General features: G+C 41.7%; 1 protein-coding gene across 7 annotated transcripts in view; it reads right to left on the reverse strand.

Annotated features, from left to right (window-relative positions):
* The window catches only part of CENPF (centromere protein F), a 100126-nt gene that overhangs the window by 44232 nt on the left and 31175 nt on the right, over positions 1–24719 (reverse strand). For all 7 annotated transcript variants that reach the window (XR_006213877.1, XR_006213878.1, XR_006213879.1 and 4 more), the window contains exons 11-19: positions 23416–23551; positions 16523–19911; positions 12176–15028; positions 10526–10678; positions 7802–7978; positions 7297–7458; positions 4514–4676; positions 2799–3272; positions 1104–1282 (exon numbers count right to left, since the gene is read on the reverse strand). Coding sequence is in view for 4 of the 7 variants with exons in the window: in XM_042976065.1 (XP_042831999.1) it covers positions 1104–1282; positions 2799–3272; positions 4514–4676; positions 7297–7458; positions 7802–7978; positions 10526–10678; positions 12176–15028; positions 16523–19911; positions 23416–23551 (7686 nt within the window). In the remaining 3 variants the exon portion in view is untranslated. The remainder of the gene's footprint in view (positions 1–1103; positions 1283–2798; positions 3273–4513; positions 4677–7296; positions 7459–7801; positions 7979–10525; positions 10679–12175; positions 15029–16522; positions 19912–23415; positions 23552–24719) is intronic.

Genomic DNA, 24719 nt, shown 5'->3' on the forward strand with positions numbered 1-24719 from the left:
ACATTCCTTAAGGCTTACAGCTCTTATACATCAACATAACATTTACAAATATGTTCTTGTTTTGATGCACCTAATCACCAATGTCTTTGTATTTTGGTATCTAAAATCCTAATGAGGAGCAGGCCTAGTCACTTAAAGAATTATTACACAGATAGGGGTTCCTACACTTTCAAAGCTTTGTTTGCTGGGTCAAGGTAATCACACTGCATAGTTACTCAAACTCTAACAAGCAAGCAAGTAAAATCACAAAATTTTAGAATTCTTAGAACTATTCCAGCAACGTTCCTGTGACCTCTTGAGTAACGCTGGGGAAAAGAGCAAGACTGTGGAGGTGAGAGACAGTAAGCATTAATTCTGGGCAGGTTAGATCTTTGTGAACCTTACTTTCTTCTTTCTTCTATCATACCACTTACTATGAGTGCAATAAAATGCATATACTTTGCGTACATAAGTGCTAGTATTCCTTATAGAATAATGGAACAAAGATCTGCAAAGTGAATATTCTCGATGCTTTAAATGACATTTACTGGGCCGTTTGCCAAGTGCACAGAGGTCACTAAAATCGTCGTCCCACCCTCAACAATCAAAATAGACAGATGTGTCAACAGAGACCCTTTCTTTAGATGTCTACTGAAATATTTGCTTTTTGTAAAGTAAAGGAGTAAAAAAGAAAGAAGAAAAATAAAAAAGAATTGGCAGCCGGGGCATGGGGCGATGGATTAGAGGGAAAAGTGTGAAATAAGCAATGACCAATGCCTGTGGTCAAAAGAAAGACTACCTTTCAATTCCTTTAACGTACAGCTCGAACCTGGCTTACAAATCCTTTGAGTTCTGATCGACAATTTCTCATTATTTAACATTTTCCATCAAACTGTAAGGGGCCTGTCGGATCAAGGATGAGACTGCAGCCGCAGGATAATGTGATGTTTATCCCCTGGTCCGCTCCCTACCGTCCTCAGGCCTGGCTTACTTCTAGCACGTGGAGAAAGAAGGCCAGGCTTTAAAGAGCTCCTGGGTCAGGGGGCGCTGTGTCAGACCCTTGCCCAGAAAACACTGTAACTTCCTGGATTTGGAAGGGTGGAGACGTGTTCACAGGAGTTTACCTTTTGTGATCTGCTGCCACCAGCTGTTGGTTTGGAGGTCTCGGTATGATTTTCTTTGTCGAGGCTTAGTGGGGATGGTGTTAACTTCTGGGCAGCGAGGCGGGGGCTGGTCCGAGTCGGCATGGTTGTTCTCCGAAGGACGTACGGGCTTGTCTTTCCTGTTGGGATATCAGCGAACCCTACGGGCAAAAAATGCTGACTGTCAACACTGCTAGGTCCAATTCTATCTACAAGGGAAACGATATGTATCAAGCAAAGTTTCAACAAACGTAAGAGTAACTCCAAAAACACTTTCTGCTAGCCACAATGGACAACGGATTAACTTCACAGCTGCCCTGGGAACCCCCAAATCAAATAAGTAGTGGGCAGGTGTTCTCTTCCCAGACACACAGGAAAACACAACGGGAAAAGAAGGGGAAATAACATTAAACAAAAAATGTATTTCCTGCTTCCTCTTCTTCTAATGTGGATGTCTTAACTCATTAGGATCTGAAGAACACACCAGCAAGCCTTCCCATAACATTTGGATTGGAGACAAAAAGGGGGGTAAAATGGAAAGAAAAGGAAAGGAAAAAAAAAGGCCGACTCTTGCTTAAAACAAGAGAAGGTCAAATGGTAAGAGCCACTGCTCCACAGGTGCCCACTCCCATGTAGAGACTGGGTGGGAGGAGACAGCCGACTCGGTAGAAGAGTGATTTCACAGTCTGCTCACATTGTCTCCCTCCATAGTGGCAATGGACGTGACCTGAGGTGAGGAAGAGAAACTCAGTCCCAATGGGCATGGTGCACACCCTCCAGAGCGGCATTAATGGCTGACTAAAGCAACTATTTGCTTTTGTTTTTAACCCTTTCACTACAAATAAAAAACAGGAATGAGGAAGATACAAAGAATTATTTGGGGGCCAGATTTCCTGAGAGCCAGAGTTACTCAGAACGGTGTCCCTCAAATCATCTAGGGCAAAGAATTAGTGTTGATAATTTTTTGAGGGAAAGGCATGGGGATAATTTCCAACTTGCTGTGGAATGGTACTCCTGTATAACCAAGTAAGAATGAGCCGAGGGAGAACTCACATTCACGACATGCCTGCATGTGGCAACAATGTCAAATTGTTATGAACATTTTTAAACTCTTACTATTGATTTCTGAACATTACTTTTTTTTGTCATGGACCAGTAACACACGGTTCCTAGACTGGCCCCAGTCCCTGGCCCACACTCTGAAGATCACTGAGTTTAAACAAAAAAAAAAAAAAAAAAAAAAAAACAAGTGCTGAGCAGCTCCAGCCAAGAGGCACATCCCCCAGTTCACCTCCTACCTGGATGAGATGAGGACTAACAGGGAAAAGAAAAAAAGCTTGAAGAGTGCCCTTGATTTGGGGAATTTTCAGCCCAGGAATATCAGATCCCGAACAAGCTTTGAATAGTCATTCTTCAAATCTATTAGCACATTTTGTACTGTAACATGAGTAATTAGATCTTAGTCCTTTCCTCATGCAGGAAAACGAACAAACAAACAAAACAAAACAAAACAAAACACACCTTAGCAATTTAAAGGTGGACTATTGCTTCTGAAGGTCAATTAGTATTGTCATGCAACAAACTAAAACATAAATGCTTCTTCTGTCTTTTCGTATGTGAATTTTTATTTGGAATTTCAAAAGAACACAAATAATTTTGCTTTTAAATGACGCATACCTTTCTTTACAACTTCTGGAAGTCCCTCTGGCTCAAACTCAGTGTGTTTGGCATCCTCGGAGGGGTGAATACCACTTTTGCTGGCTTTCCTACTCTTTTTAGAAAACGTCTCTGGGGTAGAAGGCGCTGCGCCCCCTCCATCTTCTGGAATCCCAATGGACCTTTGCCTTTTGCCTGGGGCTTTATTTTGGCTGGATGATAACTTCTTTTCAGTAGCAGAAGGGGCTGGAGAGGATTCTGGAACAACTGCATTTAGCAAAGGAGAACTCTGGAGATTAAGTTTAGACCGTGAACACAGACAAGCAACTTGTGTCTCCAACATCTCTTTGGCTTTCTCTAACTTCTCATGGCTTATGAGCAGGGAACAATACTTGTCCAAGTATTCATCGGCCTCCTGGCTTTTCTCTTCAAGAGTTTCTTTCAATTCTTTTATCTCAGCCATTAATTCCTCTACATTAGAATCGACAACAGCACCTGTCCAAAGTAAAGGGACACACTGTACATCATGTGACGCTTCTCTAGTTAACACTGGGCATCGTAAAGCCGACAACCTCAGAGTTGTTATTTGGTTTTCTTTTAGAGAAGGTGGGGGAAGACATGTCTATATGTTCTCGTAGGTCTAACAACTCTTGTTGGGAGGGATCATACCAAGGTACAAGTCTAGTAGATTATAGGACATTCCTTAGGATAGCTTAAATGAAATCTATCAAAATCTCAAATGCATATTCCAGCCAACCCATCTTGTAGTTCATATGAGATCAGATGAGTTAATCTAGCACATCCCTAATTTTCACCTGCCCATTCTTTCCATCATAAGTGAACAAACAATAAAAATTGGTAAAGAATATGAAGTCTGTTGTAATGGCTTTGGGAACCAGAAGCGGGTCAGTGACAAGACAAGTCCAAAACAGCTTTTTTTTTTTTTTTTTTTAAAGCAGTGGAGGTTCTGATGGACCAGTGCTTGGTTCTGATGGGCAAGTGGAGGTTCTGATGGACAAGTGCTTCAGAGGTGGGAATCTTGGTCAATTTGTAGCTGCCATGGTTAGCACTGAATCCACTGGAAAAACTCTCTGGATCTACAATATACTCCAAGTACTCTTCTCAGCAGGGAAGGTCACCCACCCACCCTGTGCAGCTATAGTCCAGAAGGGCCCCTCACCTTATACTATGCTTGCCATCATCTTTCCACACAGTAAGAGCATTCTGCTCTGAAGACAGGAATGCAGAAAAGTCACAAGGACAGTTGCCATTTCTTTTTTATTTTACCTCCACACCCAAACATACAGCCCCTAAGCCTTCCGTTTAATTGACCCACGAGGATGGGCCAAGGACAACCAGAATCAGCTGTTGCTAAATCACCAATGCCAGCTCAGAATGTCAATCTGCCTCTGACGTAGCAACTACATAAATGGACATGCACACGAAAAACTCTTTTTGCAATAGCTCATTAGCAAAAAGTGCTGCCAGTTTTTTGTGTTTTATAGAACAGAACATGCAATGATTCTATTTCAATATGCAGACTTCGTTCGGAATCCTATTAACCCTATGACCCCAAGCCAAGCACAAAATTCGGAAACTGGAAAGTGGCAACTGCTGAGAATCAGCACGCGGTGCAGGACAGAGCACTAAAAACGCTTGTATGCCGACACACCACATGTGTGTGGCTTCACGAGTGGAAGAGTTTTGGCTGATGGATGTGCCTAGTTAACACCTACCTGTTTTCTGTTTCTCTTGTGTGCCTTCAAGGTGAGACAGCTCTTTCTGTAACATCTCCTTTTCCTCTTCCAGCTGTTTGCAGGATTTGATCAACAACTTTATTTTCCCCTGCGAACGTTCATTTTCCTTCTTCAACTGATTTGTATATTTTACACTGTCCGCCTACAAAACAACACCTTGAATTTAAAACTTTGAATTTCTTCGTATGAGCATATGGGAAAATAATCATGAGATATCATTAAGAACCATATATTATAAATTTAAGTATTACGATGTTCAAAATAAAACATCTAAAGATGCATAAAACAATTCATCTTCCCTACTCGGTTTCCTAGGCCTCCCCAGTAGACACTGTGGTTTTGTCACTTTCTGAGTATCAGCAAGCATAAATCTTGGTTCCTAAGATAGTGCCCGAGGAAGGAGCCCACGACAGGGTTTGTCCAATGGGAATCACACCTGGGAGGTTAGGGTGGGAAATAATGGACATATGTTTGGTGGGTCAAAAATTCTTGAGGATAGACTTGTGTTTCCATCTGTAGCCCGTGTTGTTGACAATTTCAATACCCAAGATGGCATTTGTTTTGGTGACGCCAAGTGAAAGCCAAAGAATATTATGGCTCATAATACAAATTTAAATTCTACGGTTGCTCGAACAGAAAGCGAATAGGATGGTAAGAGACTGATGGCATCACACACTTCTCAGGAGTGTAGTTCACACTGTTCCTTAACCACATCTTCAAATTCCAAAAAAAAAAAAAAAAAAGCTCTGACAATGATTTAGAGGAAAATTTTAAGGTACAGAGGTACTTATATATAGTCTTTATTTATCCTACCTTGTGAGAATAGTCATGCATCTTGTTGCAGAAATATGAATCTGATTATGATATATTACCCCAGACCCTGCTGGGATACTCCATAACATGCACTGTATTATGTAATATCTAAAAAATGCAAGACTTCTAAAACAAACTAGCTCCAAGAATTTCCAATAAGAGATCATGATCATACAAAGGCAGACCAAACTATTAAAAAAAAAAACAAAACCTGAGCATCAATTTCATGTTGCATGTAGATTTCATTCTTGGTATATTATTTCATCTTGAAATAATGTATTAGCAGTGTTGCAGTAAATCCGCACTTCCAGAATTTTCTATTTCTGATTCCAACCATCACTGGATTACAGATCCATTTAATTCCAATTCAACAGTGCTCATTAACTGGTACCTCATTAAAATTATATGCATCTGAATAGGCTCAGCTAACAAGAAGCCATTTTGTACATGATGTGTATGCAGAGACATTCTCCACAGAACGGTCAAAGATTAGACAAGCTTTAGAAAGCACACCTGAAACTAATAACTCATCATATATCAATTTTACCTCCATTTTTTTAAAAAAAGGAAGTGAAACTCTTATGTGGATCCTGAGAAACTTAACAGAAGACCATGGGGGAGGGGAAGGAAAAAAAACGTTAGAGAGAGAGAGAGCCAAACCATAAGAGACTCTTAAAAACTGAGAATAAACTGAGGGTTGATGGGGGGTGGGAGGGAGGGTTGGGTAGGTGATGGGCACTGAGGAGGGCACCTGTTGGGATGAGCACTGGGTGTTGTATGGAAACCAATTTGACAATAAATTTCATATTAAATAAATAAATAAATAAATAAATAAAAATAAAAAAGGAAGTGAATAAATAAAAAGTAAATCTGAAGCTCTATTACTAAATATGTCTCATTTCGTAGTAGCAGAACACGATTGACCGTTAATGTTATTGTGACTGTTAATAGTTTGTATTTTGTCAGTATTTCCTTCACCTTGAGAACTGTTTAAGAGCAACAAATGTTAAGTTTACACCTACTTTTCTGTTTGACTATATTCAATATACAGTATCATAATTTTTACAATTTAAACCACCTTTAAGTAAAGACCTTTGTAGATATTTATCTTCCAAGTTCATTATTATACATCCTGGATGGTATTCATCTTATGAAAAATATCTGTAGGAATCAAACAGCCTCTCTTTCCAAGTAGGATTACTGTAGCACCACCTATAATTGAACAATCCCAAGACTACTGGTTCACCTCTTTTTTTGGTAAAGGAACCTTGCGTGGAGATAAAGAGGAGAAAGGACACATACGTGTGTATGGCCAAGTGCTCTGGCACACCTTGATCTCCGCATGAGGCATGGGAAAAGTGGGCTGGTGACGGCAGTAAACTTGGAGACCAGTGAAGCAAGACTTTGGAATTACCCACCAGATTATTATCTATAGCTGGAGAGGCCTGTCCCAATCGGCTATCACCTTGATCTTCATATCCATCTTGAGAAAGTCTTTACCATCCTCTAGTTTGGGAGGATTCACTGAGCGATGTATAAAGTATATCCAAGCTGTGAGACTGCAGACCATCCACTGCCTTTTAAAAATAACTCAGCAGGGAGACTGGGTGGCTCAATCAGTTAAGCGTCCGACTCTTGAGGTTAGCTCAGGTGTTCACAGTTCGTGGGTTCAAGCCCTGCATCAGGCTCTGCGCTGATAGCACGGAGCCTACTTGGGATTCTCTCTCTCCCTCTCCCTCGGTCCCTCACCCACCACTTGTACTTTCTCTCTCAAAATAAGTAAACTTTAAAAAAAATAAAATAAAAATAGCTCAGCAGAAAAATGATGCTTTTATTTTTGACTACAAAAAAATGTTCATAACAGGATGAAAGCATTAATTCCATGCGATGAAAACAACCATTATCCTCACGTATCTTCTAAGTTATGAAGTAATGAGAAATGAACATACCTTGGTTTTCTTCAATTCTTCTAACATCTGAGTAGTAGCTTTCAAAGAATTATTGAGTTCTTCTTTACTGGACTTCAGGAGTTCCATCTCTGCCTTCTGCGAGCACAGACATTCTTCACTGGAAGTCAGCTTCTCTCGGTAAGTCTGGATTTCCATCTCATACTAGGGTAGAAAAACGTCACCTTAGCCAGGAGGCTCAGCTTAAAAAAATTAAAAGGAAAACAAACGAAAAAGAAAATTGCTGTCGCAAGGGCCATTTCAAATAGTCCTTGGGATTCTCCTATTATTCTATTCCAAGACAGAAATAGATTTTAAAAACTCACATTGTAAAATAAGATCTGGACGGTATCTGGAGAAGACAGTGAAGGTAATATGATGGGGACTCTTCATAAGATTGTCTTGCGTAATAATGCGCATCAATGGACCTTCTTGCAAAACATGCCTCATTACTATGGCCAACGCACCACTCCCCAGCTCCTCCAGGAACCAAACCCCACGTTTTTACCTGTTTGTTTGTATCCAGAAGCAAAGCCTGGTGTTTCTTTTCAGCTTCCTGAAGCTGTAGCTGATACTCAGCTATTTCTTCTCTCGTTTTCTCCTCTTTTTCCATCTGGTCCTTATGTGCGCAATCCAAATTCTTCTTCAATTCACTGTTTTCTAGCATGAGCTCCCTCAATTGACCCTAATGAGAAAAGTAATAAAATCATGGGAGAGCAATTAGGAGCCTGGATATGGATCTTATATAGATCTTTAGGAAATACTGAGTACTAAAAAAAAAAAAAAAAAAAAAAAAAAAAAAAAAAAAAAAAAAGAAGTTTATAGCTCAGACAAAATCTTTATAGAATAGTGCCACAACCCTTCATGACCTATTCACTTTAAATTGTGACTTTACTTGCAATGACAGTTTCTTCTGCTCCAGACCAACCACGTGCAGGGTCACATCCACAGGGAATACAGAATCCCTGAGAATTCAACTTTAGCTCAAGCACCCTGGTCGGTACCCTCTCAGGTTTCCAGGCTCACTTACTTAAGTGCTTCCATTGCAATAAGCCGTTGACCTCATCCCCAGAACCCTACCATTCCCACCTTGACACTCGAGCCCACCCCCCCCCAACTTACATGTTCCTCCTTGACCAGCTTCAATTCCATGTTCTTTCAGCTTCCTTCCAGATGCCCTCCCTATTTTTGCCCCTCTGTCCCTTCACCGTATGACACGCAAAACTCCAGCACTGGAGGAACCGGTGTTCTCCATGCCTGATCCCAAATGACTGTTTGCACACGTGTTTCTACACATGCCGTGCCCATTTCTTCATCTCCATTTACTCCTCAAGCCCTCCAACCTGGGCTTATCCCACCTCCTCTTCAAATCGCTTTTCATGGCCTTGTCAACCTCCGTGTTGCAGATCCAAGGAGCACTCTTCACCTCATCTGACCTCTGGGCAGCCTGTGATGCTCCCGAGACAGCATCCACTCCTCACTGGCAGGACAGACACTCCCCTGGCCTCATCATGGCTCCTCATCTCTTTGCTGGCCCCTCCTCCTCCATCTTACCTTGAGAGGCCAGGTCTCTGGGCTTGGCGCCAAACTGCCTTCTCTTCTCCAACCGTATTTTCTACAATTCCCATAATTTGGCAATACTACCTGTATTCTGAACTAGCCAAATTAATGTATCCACCCTACATCTTCCCTTTAAACTCCAGCCTCGTGTATTGGGATTTTACCCTGACCTTCTCTTCTCTCTGGTCTTTTTTCATATCATTTTCTATTTCATAATGGCTTCCTTTCAATTTCTAAAAAATACGAAGCTTTTTCTAATCTCAGAATGTAGCCACACTGCTCACTAGACCTAGAAGGTTCCTTCCTCTGTGCTGTTCCTCTCACAGCTGACTCCTCATCATGTAGGTTCTCTGACCTCCCTACCTAAATTAGGTTGATCTCTAGCCCCACACACCCCACTTCCCAACTATTCTTCAGTCAAGAATCTTGTCTGATTCCTTTATAGCACTTGACAGATTACGATTGCCTTATACATCTCCTATTTAGTGATTTATTGTGTGTCTAGACTGTAAGCTCTGTGAGTGCAGGAACCACAGCCGTTATATTCAACATGCAACCCTCTGACTGTAGGAGCACTTATTAACTACAGAACGCATAAAGCCACTGCAAACGGACACATTTATAGGTACGGACTTGAGGCTAAACACCTAGCTTTTCCTTTTAGTAGAGCCTATAAACTAGGTTCAAATAACACTATAGTTGGGATACTCCCAAGCTGCTTCAGTACCAAAGAAATTCCAGCAGGTGCAGCACTCAAATAGCATTCGTACCAACTCCTTCCACGCAGCATTGCCAGAAAGTTCCATGAGTCAACTCCTGAGATTAAATGCCAAAACTTTTCGATTTGCAATAGATTAAATGTCATATTTAAAGTACGAATTTCTCCAACTCTGTATACAGACTATCACAAACATCCCTTCAACCTTTTCTAATTGTTCGGGGTCATGATCGTAACTTTGTTTTGTTCCGCTTTTCTAAGTACTACCTGGGGATGAATATGCACGAGGACGACACGGATATACGAGTGTTTACCGTTTAACTAGGTTTGGCAGGCAGGTGTCACACTGCATCTGCTGGCACTGTGTGCACGGTGGCTGCAACCTAGGACTCGGTGTTAAGAGATTCAGGAGAAATGGAGGGCACCGAATCAGCAATGTCTGCCACGGAAACAGCAGTGGGGAATGGCGACCCAGATGCTATAAATCTGTCACGTTAACCCTCCCCTAAAATAACATCCCAAGACTGCTCCAGCTTTACATTTCACTGTGACTTTCCGTTACTTTTTAGTTCTTAGCAGATCAGTGCATCTGTCTCTAGCAACATTCTGGCTCCTAATCCGAGGCAGGCTGGAAAAGCAGATAAACCTGCTGAAAGCTGCATGAAATCTATTTCTGATGTGAGTTAATGTAGTTACAAGGGTCGCCTTCTATGAAAAAATATTTGGGCTCCGTGATGGGCATTTTCATGCGTTCCGAGGACTCCCAGGGCTCGTTCTGGGCTCCTGACAGGGCTGGAGGGTGAAGATGACAGACTTCAAGACTGATCAGGACATCAGTGCCGGCCTGGATTTTTTTAAAAGCTAAAAGAGCTGGGTACGTTGCAGGTCTTACAAAACAAACAAGGAGACTGCGCACACCGAATGATCAGAGCGTCCTGTCACAGAGAAACTTACCTGGTTGCTCTTTATTTCTTCTGACATTACAGTTAACTCTCTAGTCAGCCTATTTTTCTCCCCGATAAATTCTTTTTTCAACTCTGCTGTTTTCTGGGCCATCTCGTGCATTTCCCTCTGCAGCTCAGTTTCCTTCCCGGTCATTGTGTTTACCTGAAATTTCATCTTTCGTTAGGATCTGCTTTGGGTCGTCGGTTTTGCTCAAATTAATCACTCTGATCCAACACATCATAACATTCCGTTTCACCTTCAATAACAAAATGGAACCTGGCTAATCCTCCCTTTACTAATCCACTCAACCACCATCCTTAAAACCTACTGGCAAGCTTACCTTTTCTCGGCCAAGGTTTAATAAAAAGACAGCAATAAGGAGAGCAATGACAAGGAAAGACAATATCACTAAGTCTCACAATCCCTCATAAGGGTATTAATTTGTATGAAACGTCAACATTAGAGACCACTGTATGAGGTAGTGTCTTATGTTTTTATCAGTTCTGGGATCTCCACTGATCCTCCGATGCCATACTAATCTTCAAGAAACATGCCTATGATTAGTTAAAACCAGTTAAAGCCCCATCATTTGCACTTGCCCCTTAGCGTTGAAACAGACTGGCAGAACTTGCCAAGTTATCTCTATCATAACTGCCATCTCTTGCAAGTTGTATCAAAACTTAAAATTCCTGAAAAATATTACAGAGTCATGATTGATCCCACTTTCCGGACACTCCTCTTTGCTTTTAATAGTTGTCCAATAAAAACTGAATTTGAAGCAACCACTTTCCTAGATCAGTACGTAAGCCCAGAGGGCAAAACCTTAATTTTTCATTAATAATTGAGGCCCCTGATGGCACACTTGCCCCTTAGCCATCAGCTAACAGAACAGTAGGCTACACAAAGAGAAGATATAAGAAGGCTGAAAGCATAAAATCCCCCAGACCTACCCTGGGAGGCATGAGGGTTCTGTTTATTACAATTATATCAGTACCTTTTTTTTTTAAATTTTTTAAAAATGTTTATTTATTCTTGACAGAGAGAGACCGAGCAATGAGTAGGAGAGGGGCAGAGAAAGAGGGACACACAGAATCTGAAGCAGGCTCCAGGCTCTGAGCTGTCAGCACAGAACCTGACGTGGAACTCAAACTCATGAGCCAAGAGATCATGACCTGAACCGAAGGCAGACGCTTAACTGACTGAGCCACCCAGGCACCCCTCTATCAGTACCTTTAATAGTACCTTCTCATAAAGGCAAAAAGGCAGAGCAGGGGCCTAACTAGTATCGGTTATAGTCTCCTTGGTAGTAGCTCCCAGCTGGGTACTGGGAAACTAGTACTCTGATGTACTTACTCTAAGAAAGTGAACTATGATTAGAACCAGAACTATGCCTAACCCCAAGCTTCTCCCATGTCCAGCTGCCACACGGAAAAGCTGGGCTAATCCACAGACATGCCCCATGTAAATGTGTGCCAAAGCAAAGAGGGACTACAGCTGGAGCCAATTGAGTGTCCCCAAAGTTCAAGGCCCCGCAAACATAAAAACCCTTGCAGAGTCTGGTCCAATACTGTGAACATGTCCAGGAGGAAACATGATCCACACAGCGGTTTCCCTCCCTCATGGCCACATATTCGAACGTAGACAGATTAAGCCACTTACTTTTTCAACAAAGGACATGTTTTCCATTTTTGTCAGCTCGAGCTCTTTCTCCAGAGCCTTGTGAGAATGCTGCAGTGTTTCCAGGGTGTCCTGCAAAGTATCATTTTTGGATTGCAGCATCTGGACCTTCTGCTCCAAGTCTACCATCACATCTTCCAGTTCTCCTTTTTGCTTCTTCCAAAGCTGCTGTTCTCCTTCCACCTGGGAGAGTTTAGAGATGAGCTGCTCTCGGTCCTGAATCTGATTTTTCAGGTTGCTGATTTCTTCATCCTTCTTCTCTAGCTTCCGTTTGCCATCTTCTACCTGTTGAATGAGGCCATTGGCGGAAGACTGCAAACTAACGTAACTGCTCTTGACCTCGTCAAGGCCTTGTAGCAACTGAGCCTTCTCGTGTTCAAGAGCATCTATTTGACCGCTCAGATTCTGTTCCCGGGCCTTCCAGGTGTCTTGGTCACGACACAAGGCTGCCACTTTCTCAGTTAGCTCTTTTAACTGTGTTTGAAGTGTCTCCACGACAATCTTAGAGTCTTCTCTCATCTGTACTTTTTCTTGCTCTTTTTCTTGCAACAGATTTTCAAATGAAGAATTGAGTATTTCTAATTCAGATACCCGTCCTTGCTCTTTCTGTAATTCTTTGGTCACATTTTCTTTTTCTGACCTCATATGGACAAGATCTAATTCCAAATCTCTCAGGTTTTGGGCCATCTCCTCTATTTTTGCTTTGAGGGTCCCTACCTCTGCTTTGGAATTCTCAGCCTCCAGAATCACACGCTCTTGGTCTTGCCCTGATGCCTCTAGTTCTCTTTCAAGGCTCTCCACTCTACTCTTAAGCAGGTCGGTGTGATGTGCACTTTCCTTCAGTTTTCCTAAGACCTGGAGCTGCTCCTTTTTACCGGCTTCGAGGCGGACTTTCAGCTTTTCAATGCTGTTTCTTAGCCGATGGATTTCTTGTGCTGAGGAGTCCAGACTCTGTTCTTTGACCTTCTGGATTTCTTGGTCATTACACAAGACTGTGACTTCCTCATTTAGCTCTTTCAGTTGTGTTTGGAGCATCTCCATTGCAGCTGTGGATTCTTCTTTCACCTCTATTTTTTCTTTCTCCTTTTCTTCCAACAGACCTTTGCACGAAGAGAGTAATGCGTCTAATTCAGATAACTGACCCTGTTCTTCTTGTAGTTGTTTCATCAGATTTTCTTTCTCGAACCTTACCGTGACAAGGTCTAATTCCAAATCTTTCAGGCTTTTGGCCATCGACTCCATTTGTGCCTTTAGGGTCTCCACCTCTGCTTTGGAATTCTCAGCATCAAGAATCACCAGCTCTTGGTTTTCCTCCGACATCTGCAGTTCTCTTTCGAGGTTCTCGACTTTATCCTGAAGTGAGTCGGTCTTACGCTCGCTCGCTCTCAGTTTCTCCAGGACGTGAAGCTGCTTCTTTTCATCAGCTTCAATGCGAACCCTCAGTTTCTCGATGCCTTTTCTTAGCTGGTGCACTTCCTCCTGCGTTGAGCTCAGCCTCACCGCAACCTCACCCTTCTCCATCAGCGCATTCTCCAAGGACTTGGCGACGGCCAGCGTTTCGTGTTCAGATTCATTCAGTCTGGTCTGCAGGCTTTTGGATTCCCTCGCAAGTGATTCTTTCTCTTCATTCAGTTGTTCGATTTGGATTTCCAGCTCACTTTTTAGCAAAGATAGGGCCTGTGAGTCCTTTTCCAAACTCTGCAGCTGCTCCTGGAGACGAGCGTTCTCTTCCAACAGTTCACTTACGTTGGAGGGCAACGTCTGAAGGACCTGTGTTTGATCCTTCACCTCAGCTCCAGCCACGTCAGGGGGCTGTAGACATTCACCTTGATGAGATTCGAGTTCTTGTATTTTCTGCTTCATCTTTTCAGACATCAGATCCAATTCTTTATTTTCTTTTGACAAAGTAGCTAATTCTCCACGAAGCTGGTTTCTCTCACTGGTGACCACAGAGAGTTCTTCTTCAAGACGGGCTATAACTTTCTGCTTATTTTCACTGTCTTGTTCTAAATATAGCTTCTCTGTTTGAACTGTCTCTAAGGCAGCTTCCACAGAGAGGGCGTGATGCTCGATGCTACCTTTCTCAGATTCGATCCTCTTTAGCTCATTTTCCACATCAAGAAATCGCTCTCTCCAGTTGCTCACCTTGGCTACATTATCTTCAATAACTTCATGTGAAAATTTATCTGTGCCTACTTCTAAATTAGAACTGAGGACTTCCAAACTCTCTGCTCTCTGGTGTAACTCCTGGTTGTCACAAGAAAAGGATCCCAGTCTTTCACTTAAATTTGATTTCTCTTTCTTAAGTTCCTCAACTATTTTCTCTAATTCTATACATGCTTCCGTCTTGGTGGTTAGTTGTGCTTCCTGTAAATCGAGTTTTGAGTCTAACTCTTTTATTTCATTTAGCAAACTTTCAACTTTTTTGTCACGTTGCTCTACGACGTGAAGTAACCTCAAATTCTCATTTGATGTCTCTCTAACCTGCAGCTGGAGATTCTGAATGGAGACCTGATTCTCCAGAAAATCCATCGGTACTAGAGCGTTAGGGTCAGAAAACGACAATTGAGAAATGCGTTCTGAACAGCCCGGGGTTTTGTCTTCTACTGGGGTCTCGTAACTGGTTTCTGTAGACTGTTCCCTAGACCATTCTCCTGTGAATTGGGCTGCACCTGTCTCGGCTATTTTCTCCATCTCTAGATTGAGGTCCTGCTGAACACCGTTCTCACAAATCTTGTGAATGTCAAGCTTTGGTGTGCTCTCTTTAGTTTCCAAAGTACATTCTTCCGACTCTTTAATGTCACAGCTGTCATTTCCACCCCGGAGAGCCTGTAGCTGTAATATACAATGAGAATTCATTTTATTTTTCAGGAGGAATATAGAATAAGGAGGCTTAATTATTATAGAAACTGGCGTCTAGCTTCTGCTACACACATTTCTTCAAATGGCATATTTCCCATCCCATTCTCCTCTCTCCATCCAAATATCCAACGCAATTTAACATTTAGTAAGTTTAGCCACAGGCAAGGCACTGGGTAAGGTATTTATCATGAAGATAAGCCCTTCAGATCAGTTATTTGGTCTAAATTGCAACATAATTAAATTTCATAATTTTTTTCTTGCTAGAAATATTCTTGGTAGCCTAAATATAAAATTTATTTTTGTGATTACCAGTGAGCTAACAAATTCCTCATAAAATGTTCAGCTTCCATCTTCAGCATTTACGACACCCTTCACTGAGAGGTTTCATGAACAGCTCCCCAGCCCAAGGACGTAACCACAGAGCCAGCACTCACTATCTATATTCTTGGATAAATCACATGTCTGGACTTCACCATCTTCTCATCTGTAAAATGGGGATCTGCTGCTATGACCACCATGGTGGCCACCACACCACCTGCCCTCCCTACCCTACCGAGGGAATCAGGTGAGCCTTGTCAACCGTACAGCATTACTAGGCTAGCTGGTAGACTAGAAAGGATGAAGTTATGACTAAATGATTTCATATTCCAAAACAAAAGAGATGGCTCTTTAAATGACTGATAACAAATCATACATTTGCATCAGAGAAAATTGTTAAGAAAATTATTCAGTAATGTGTAATAAACTCCTGCATTTAGTTTTATGACTTTAGCTCTGTAACATTAAAATAGTCTGAAAAGGGTAAGAAAAAATATAAAATTCCTATCATATTGTCATCCATTAGCTCTAATTTAATATTTAAGTGTGGTTTATTACTCACAAAGAGTGAAAACACATACAAGTTCTGAAGATGACTTTCTGACTCTATAATATTAATTTTCTCCAGAAGACTTTTAAAAACAACTTTATTAATTTTCCATATATATGTTTAAGTGGAATCACTACAGAAATTTACATCTTCCCCCCCACCACCGCCATTGCCCCACAATCAGGTTTACTCATTTTCCTAAAGTTGTGCTTTGTTTAAAGAACAAATACAAGAAGCTCTTGGGTGGCTCAGTCAGTTGAGCGTCTGGTCAGATCAAGCTCTCACGGTGAGTTTGAGCCCCGTGTCAGGCTCTGTGCTGACAGCTCAGAACCTGAAGCCTGCTTCAGATTTTGTCTCTCTCTCTCTCTCTGTCTGCCCCTCCCTCACTCATGCTCTGTCTGCCTCTGTCTCAAAAATTAGTAAACATTAAAAAGTGTTTTTAAAAACAAAAACAAACTTTGGTATATTTTGTTTTTATACCCTGGAGCTCTAAAAATATTTTCAGTTCAATTTAGTGTAGATTTCAATTCCACAAACATTTACTGAGTGCTTACTGGGCATGTAGCTAAAGAAAGGGCATGTAAATCCCATGTACTTACATCTTCTATGTCGGTGCAGAGCAAGGACCGAGAACTTAAGTCCAGACCTTGTAGCTGAAGCCGGGCGACTTCGAGCTCAAGTGACAGGTGTTCGGTCTGTTTCTTTTCTGCTGCCAACTTGGACTCCATCTCCACGGTCACACTTGTCAGCTTCTGTTGCCACTGTTCATTTTCTGACAAATACTGCTTCTTAAGACAGTCGAGCTCTTTCCTTTCAGAACTTAGTAACTGCTCGAGCTCTTCAATTTCCTTATTTTTCATAATCTCCTGACTTTCAATTTTGTCCTCTAGCTTTTTGAGGGATTGCAGGTACATCTGACAGAGGATCTCAAGTTCTTCGACACTCTTCACTGGGGTGGACAGAATCTCTTTCTTGGTCAGATTCTCCTCCTCCAGACTGCAGCAAGATCCTTCTTCTACATTACACTGGTTTGCTGAAAGATTCCCGACCAGATTATTCAAAAGAGATGTTTCCCCTGTCTGGTCTAAAAGATCTTTGCAAAAAGAGGATTCTCCCAAACTTGTAAGACCAGGGCTGTCAGTCATACGAGAGAAAGACAATGACAGAAAATGCCCTTCCTGGGGTCCTGGCATCTCTTCCTTTACCAAGTCCCCTTGGAAGTTTCTCAGACTTGTGGACAAGACCGAATTTTCAGCTTTTAATGTGTCCACGTAAGACTGCAGGTCTGACATCTTAGAGCTCATTTGACAGTGCTGATCGTGTAAAATTTTGTGTTCGCTTTGTAAAGATGAGAGTTTCTCTTGTAATTCAGCAAAGTGCATTTGAACTTCTTTGTTTGAGAGCGTCAAGTGCTCATAGCAATTACTGTCATTCAAAGGATTTAAGGACGCACTTTTCTGCTCATTTTGTTGTCCACCCAGTTCACCTTCTGCCATTTCTTTCACTAACTCGCCTTGGAGAAGACCGTGTTCATCATTTAGTGTTTTAACTTCATTTACTAGTTTCTCCACCTCTTCTGCCATTTTACTAGCTGCTGTGATACATTCTGATCTTGAGTCGTTCAGCTCAGATATTAGCTCAAGCTTTTCGACCTGCAGTGTTTCGCACATTTTCTCTAGCTCACTCAGCTTGCTCATTGCTGTTTGTAGAGAGCACTGCAGGTGCGCATTGTCATTCTGACTTGAAAACTCATGAAGCCCAGAAACGTACTTTCCTTCTGTGTCTACGGCGCAGTCTTCGGGGCCACTAAGTTCTTGGGACTGAGTGTCTCGTTGCACGTTTCCCGTGTCTAATTCTACTCTAATTGTCTGTAGGCATTCCTTTTCCTTCTCACTTTCCTGAAGTTTGAATTCCCTCCTTCTCATCTTAGCTCCTGACTGTACCAACTGTGCATTATAACAGTCTAGAGGGGGATCTTCAACTTGGAGATCCATCGGAAGCTGAACATGGCATTCATTTATGTCACTCTCTCCTTTCATAGAGTCGCTAATTGGTTCTGATTCTAGAATCTGATGCTCTTGTTTCATCTCCGTTAACGTCAGCAGGTGCTCTTTCTCTTGTAATAAGGCATTAAGTTCCTTTTGCATCTTACTCTGTTCTTCCTTTAAGGTCATGATTTCTTGCTTTAAACCATCCGCCTCGCTCTTGGAATTGTTTTGGATATCCGCAATCTCCGATCTCAGATCTTGCTGCACTGCCCCCAACTCTAGTATTAGATTCTGGTTTCTTTCTTCGGCTAATGCTAATTTTGTTACAAATGCTTGGTGTTCCCTTGCAAATGCTTCCTTTAGGTGCTCCAGTTCATGTTCTCTATTTTCACAAGCACTGGTGCATTCACTTAGCAAGCATTCTAACTCAGAGTTCTTTTCTTGAGCTGCTTTATATTTTTCACTAAGATCCTCAAGTGCACGTCCTGTTTCTTCACATCTTTGTAGTAAAATAAGTCTTTCTTGCTGGTACTGATTGGATAACTCTGAAATGCTTTTGTCTCTTTCGTCTATACAGTTTAAAAAACTCTCACTTTTTTGGAGTAAGTTAATCTTCTCTTGACTTAAGGTTGCATTAATTTCCTTGAGGGTCTCATTCTCTTGGGTCAGCTCTTCAATTTCTTTTCTGTTTAGAGAAATGGCAGCACTCATTTCCTTCTTCTCTGAGCTCAGGCTTTCAGACAAAAGCTGTAGCTCCTTTAGAGATTCTTGAAGTAAATGGTTGCTCTTTTTTAATTCTTGAATCTCTGCTTGCTCAGTTTCTAATTTTTCATTCAAAAGTTGGAACTCTCTTTCCTTGTTCTCCAGGGCAACTAAAGTTTCAGCAAATACGTTCTGATGAACAGAAGTGTCTTCTTGTAACTTACTAATGCGTTGACTTGTTTCAGCCACAAAACTTTGATGCATCTGCTCTGCTTTGAGGAGATTGTCTTCTATTTCTCCTCTGATTTGCACCAACTCTTCACACTGCTTTTGCAGATCTGAGTTCATCTGCTTTTGAGACTCTAATGAAAACTCAAGAGAAATGACTCGATTTTGTAAGCTGGCTGAACTTTTGGGGCTATGGTCTGCTTCTAACTGGCATTTGCTCCTGCCTGAAGGTGTGCTTCTTTGTTCTCCAAGAATATTTGCAAAGGAATTATTCATTGCAGACTGCTGTTCAAAGGCCAAAAGACTTCCTTGGTGAGCTTCATTGGTCACCAGAGGAGCATCTTTGGATTTTAGCAGATCCCGGAGGCTCTCATATTCAGCACGCAAGTCCTGGTAACGCTGGTCTCTGTCTGTTACTTCACTCGACACTAACTGAAGTTTGTGCTCTAGATCTTCAACTTGCCTGGTAAGCTGAGATATTTTCAAGCACATGTTTTCTACTTCCTTCTTATGTTTCTGGTCCGAGAGCTCGGCTTTCTGTTGTAGTTCTACGTAAGCTTGTTTATGTGTCTCCACCTCCACGGTCTTGCTGTCTATCATATTGTGAAGGTTTCTGATCTCAACATTCAGATTTTCACTTTCCATCTCCAGTGTTCTTACTTTCTCATTGTATTCGTGGCTTTTTATTTGTTGTGTCTTGAGACAAGTTTCCAAGTGATGAAGTTTACTCTGCAAGCTTCCCTTCTCTGACTCCAGCTGACTTAGAAGCTGTTCTTTTTCACTTTTCCAACGAGCAAACAGAGTTTCCTCTTCTTTCAATTCTTCATATTCTTTCTTTTTTAACTCCAAAGCAATCAGTAAAGCTTCAGACTCTTTCTCCATTTTGCTTAACTTATCATTCAGTTGTTCAATGTGATGCTCCCTTTTCTTCAAAAGGTCTTGAGAACAATCTCGTTGCTTTTCCAGATCAGCCAAGGCAAGCTTCAGTTTCTCTAAAGTCAAGGAATTCTCTTGCTGATTGATTTTTTCTTGAAGATCCCTTAACATGGTTTCCTGAGAGGCATTCTTAGCTATTAAAAAAAAAAAAAAAAAGTTTAAGTTGTCATGTTTTTAATAAATATTCTACAAGAATTCCAAACTATTAAAAAAAAAAATCCAAACACGGGGTGCCTGAGTGCTCAGTTGGTTAAGTGTCCAACTCTTGATTTTGGCTCAGGTCATGATCTCACCGTTCATGAGATGGATCTCTGCACTGGAATCTGCGCTAACAGCATGGGGCCTGACTGGGATTCTCTTTCTCTCTCAAAAATAAATAAATAAAGGGGCACCTGGGTGGCTCAGTCGGTTAAGCGTCCGACTTCAGCTCAGGTCACGATCTCGCGGTCCGTGAGTTCGAGCCCCGCGTCGGGCTCTGGGATGACGGCTCGGAGCCTGGAGCCTGCTTCCGATTCTGTGTCTCCCTCTCTCTCTGCCCCTCCCCCATTCATGCTCTGTCTCTCTCTGTCCCAAAAATAAATAAACGTTAAAAAAAAAAAAAAATTAAAAAAAAAAAATAATAAATAAATAAACTTAAAAAAAAATCCAAACAAACTAACAGCTTCTCAAGCCCTGTTAAAACTGGCATTATTGTTTGGAAAGTAGATCACCTGATAATTATCTGAGATTGTATAAAGACAGTGAGAAAATGGTCCTTATAAGGATGTAATACGTTTGTTCATCTTCTTTCTAAGCAGCTTAATAAAGTGTTGTTGCATAAAACAGCAAGGGGTTATTTTTTTAATTTTTTTTTTAATTTACATCCAAATTAGTTAGCATATAGTGCAACAATGATTTCAGGAGTAGATGCTTAAGTGCCCCTTACCCATTTAGCCCATCCCCCCCCCCCACAACCCCTCCAGTAACCCTCTGTTTGTTCTCCATATTTAACAGTCTCTTATGTTTTTGTCCCTCTCCCTGTTTTTATATTATTTTTGTTTCCCTTCCCTTATGTTCATCTGTTTTGTCTCTGAAAGTCCTCATATCAGTGAAGTCATATGATTTTTGTCTCTCTAATTTCGCTTAGCTTAATTAACACCCTCCAGTTCCATCCACGTAGTTGCAAATGGCAAGATTTCATTCTTTTTGATTGAATAATACTCCATTGTGTGTGCGTGTGTGTGTGTGTGTGTGTGTGTGTATACACTACATCTTCTTTATCCATTCATCCATCGATGGAAATCTGGGCTCCTTCCATACTTTGGCTATCATTGATAGTGCTGCTATAAACATGGGGGTGCATGTGCCCCTTCGAAACAGCACACCTGTATCCCTTGGATAAATGCCTAGTAGTGCAATTGCTGGGTGGTAGGGTAGTTCTATTTTTAGTTTTTTGAGGAACCTCCAATACTGTTTTCCAGAGTGACTGCACCAGCTTGCATTCCCAGGGGTTATTTTCTTAAGTACTTGAAACTTTTTTTACTTTGTATGTGTTTACGTATATGTGTATTTTTTCCCTTCTGAAATGCTTATTGAAAGAAAGAAAGCTCTGAGAAGAGCAGCACTGAAATGTAAATAGCCTACTTCACTACAGAATAATTCTCATTTTCCAGAAAAGTGAATAACTATTCCACCATTTTAGCCAAAATCCATAGGCTTAGTACAAAAGAATAAATGATGCTATACGCCAGTACTTCTCAAGGCCTCTGCATGAGTACTATTGAGAAACAATGTTACCCACATCCCAGCCCCTCACAGTTAAGTGTCTATGAGTGGAAGAATCACGTGGAAGATTTTCCAGGCTCCAATGCCACCTTCTTTTCTGCCTAGTAACTCACATCTACCCACAGGCCCCTCCTAGTTGGAAACAATGGTAGTGGTTTCATTCAAAGCACTCATTGCAAAGCATTCATGCCAAGTGATGGGAAGGCTTCACGTTCAAGTACACTGAGGGCGAATAAATGTGAGAATCTCAACGGTAGACGATAAAGTTAGCATGTATTATAAACTCAGTTGTTACACTAAAGGGAAAAAAATTCCTAGTTTTAACGTGTTTAATCTCAGTCTACCTGCTGAGAGTTGATGGCTCATGAAGACAGCACCACAAGGGCTCTCACTCCACTTCACTTGTGAGGACCTCAAACAAGGATACTGGTGACCAACACTGAAAAATGCCCTCGCCCTTCCTTTTCTTACAGTTTTCTTTCAAGAAAGATGAAGACTGACATTTTTACCCACTGCTGTGGAATAACTGAAAGCTGTCTGAGGAAAATCAGAATTTAAAAGAGAAAACAGTCAAGGTGCCTGGGTGGCTCAGTCGGTTGGGCATTCAACTCTTGATGTCGTCTCAGGTCATGATCTCACGGTTTGTGACGAGGAGCCCTGTGTTGGGTTCTGCACTGACAATGCAGCACCTTCTTGGGGTTCTCTTCCTCCCTCCCTCCCTCTCTCAAAATAAGTAAACATTTTTTTCTAATTTTTTTTAATGTTTATTTATTTTTGAGAGAGAGAGAGAGCGAGAAAGAGAGCAGAGGAGGGGCAGACAGAGAGGGAGACACAGAATCCGAAACCGGCTCCAGGCTCTGAGCTGTCAACACTGAGCTCGACGCGGGGCTCGTACTCAACAAACCGCGAGATCATGACCTGAGCAAAAGTCAGACGCTCAACTGGCTGAGCCACCCAGGTGCCCCTAAATAAACATTTTAAATAAAGAAATAAATAAATAAATGGGAAAATAGTCACAGAGGAGCGTGACACATATTTCACAGGGGAGGTTGAAAGAAATCCTAGAGGTGCAAATACTCGGCTGAGAAAATTAATGCAAGTAAAAAGACATACGTATGTACAAATAAATGTGAAATGGTGGATTCATGTGGTGTGTGCAGCATAATCCCGTGTCTATACAGAAAGTGAGGAAATAAAATCACTCAGTCAAGTAAGTCATCAAAAAACAATGGTCATTAAGAGCTGGGAAAACACGTATTGAATTTTTCCATCATCTGGGAAATGATATCGAGCGAGAAGATGAGCTGTCTGCATAAAACGAACAAACACACTCGAGACACAAAGAACAGCACTCTGGGGTGAGAGACAACACTGACAATTTACTTTTGTGTGGAGAATATTTACCTTTCTGGTTTCAAAGTGCTGAGAAACCAGGCAGTTTGGGACTCAATGTGTTCCAATAAAACAATGTCCAACTATCACTCTGAAACCAAAAGGTAGGAGGGAGAAAACTTTCTCCACATCAACCACAGACAACTTTCTGGGAGGATATACGGGAAAACTGAAAGACGTTTCTAAAGCCATCCATCCTCCCTCATGGGACATCAGCTTAGAAAAATAACTCCAGGGGCCCCTGGGTGGCTTAATCAATGAAGCATCTGGCTCTTGATTTCGGCTCAGGTCATGACCTCCTGGTTTGCGAAATCAAGCGCCGGCATCAGGTTCTGTGCTGACAGTGCGGAGCCTGCTTGGGATTCTCTCTCTCTCCTCTCTCTGCCCCTCCCCCGGCTCACCCATGTGCTCGCTCTCTCTCTCAAAATAAACAAACAAACTTTTTTAATGGAAATAGAACTCCAAACGCTAAGTGTACTTACCCCTCATTTCTTCTGCGAAGTTCTGGCTCTGACTCAAACTCTGTTTGGCCTTCCTCAGTTCTTCCTCCAGGTGGCAGGCTTCTCTGGCCCTTTGCTCAGACTGACTCTTAAGGAGGCTGTTTTCCTTCTTCGCTTCCTAAAGCACACATTTAATTGGTTATAATCAAAACCACTCAAGCTAGTTATGACTTCTGCCATATATGGGTCCCAAATGGGACCACTTGTGTACCTCGCTGGGGAGGAATCTCACTTTCCCTTTGTGCACCTAATGAAGCTAGACATTCTTACTTCAATCAGATGATTTTATGAATAGAACTCAAAAGCACAAAACCCAAAACTGACAATAATCTTTTTCCTTCAAAGAAATAGACCTCTTTGAACTTCCTGGATGTCCCCATGCTGCCTCAAGAGTGACCTCAAAAGGAGAATCCTACTTAGAAGATCCTCGAAGACACAAGCTCCAAGTTCCTATCACACCTGAATGATCCAATACCTCTTTGCAAAGATCTGATATGCTAACGAACCGAAAACTTCACATGACAAATTTCTTACTTTTCATTGGAAAACCATCTTAAGGCTCACCGTAACGAGGATGTCTTTATGAGTATTAAGTGTTTACCAAGAAAATCAGCAGTGTGCAAGATGCTGGGAAGGGTGTCGTCAAAGACACAAATATAAATAAGAGAAGAGTCTTTGGCCCTCAGGGTAGGTCTTCCCCTGGCAGCGGGGGGAGAATTTGATACCAATCACTTAGTTCACACCAGGATCCGCTAAGTACTACAAAGAGGTGGAGTATGCTATGGGAAATCAGAGGGCAGGTACACGGAAGGAAGAATGAATTCTAGATGGGGGAATCTGGTTCTCTGGGTACCTGATTAGGTGAAGGAGCCATACAAAAAAGTAGCAGAGACTGATATGCATGTCCATTTCATGGAGTTGGGCCTATTTTTGAATCTTTTTTTTTAAATATGTATTTTTTTTTTAACGTTTATTTATTTTTGAGACAGAGAGAGACAGAGCATGAACGGGGGAGGGTCAGAGAGAGAGGGAGACACAGAATCTGAAACAGACTCCAGGCTCTGAGCGGTCAGCACAGAGCCCGACGCGGGGCTTGAACTCACGGACCGTGAGATCATGACCTGAACCGAAGTCGGACGCTTAGCCGACTGAGCCACCCAGGCACCCCCTATTTTTGAATCTTAAAAACAAGCATCGTTTATTTATATGCCAAATAAAACCGCTACTGCTTATCAACCACGTAAGACTTGTGCGTCAACATAATAAATCCTCTGTTCATATTCTTC

The sequence above is a fragment of the Panthera tigris genome, chromosome F3 (assembly GCF_018350195.1).
Source record: "Panthera tigris isolate Pti1 chromosome F3, P.tigris_Pti1_mat1.1, whole genome shotgun sequence".
NCBI classification, from domain to species: Eukaryota; Metazoa; Chordata; class Mammalia; order Carnivora; family Felidae; genus Panthera; species Panthera tigris.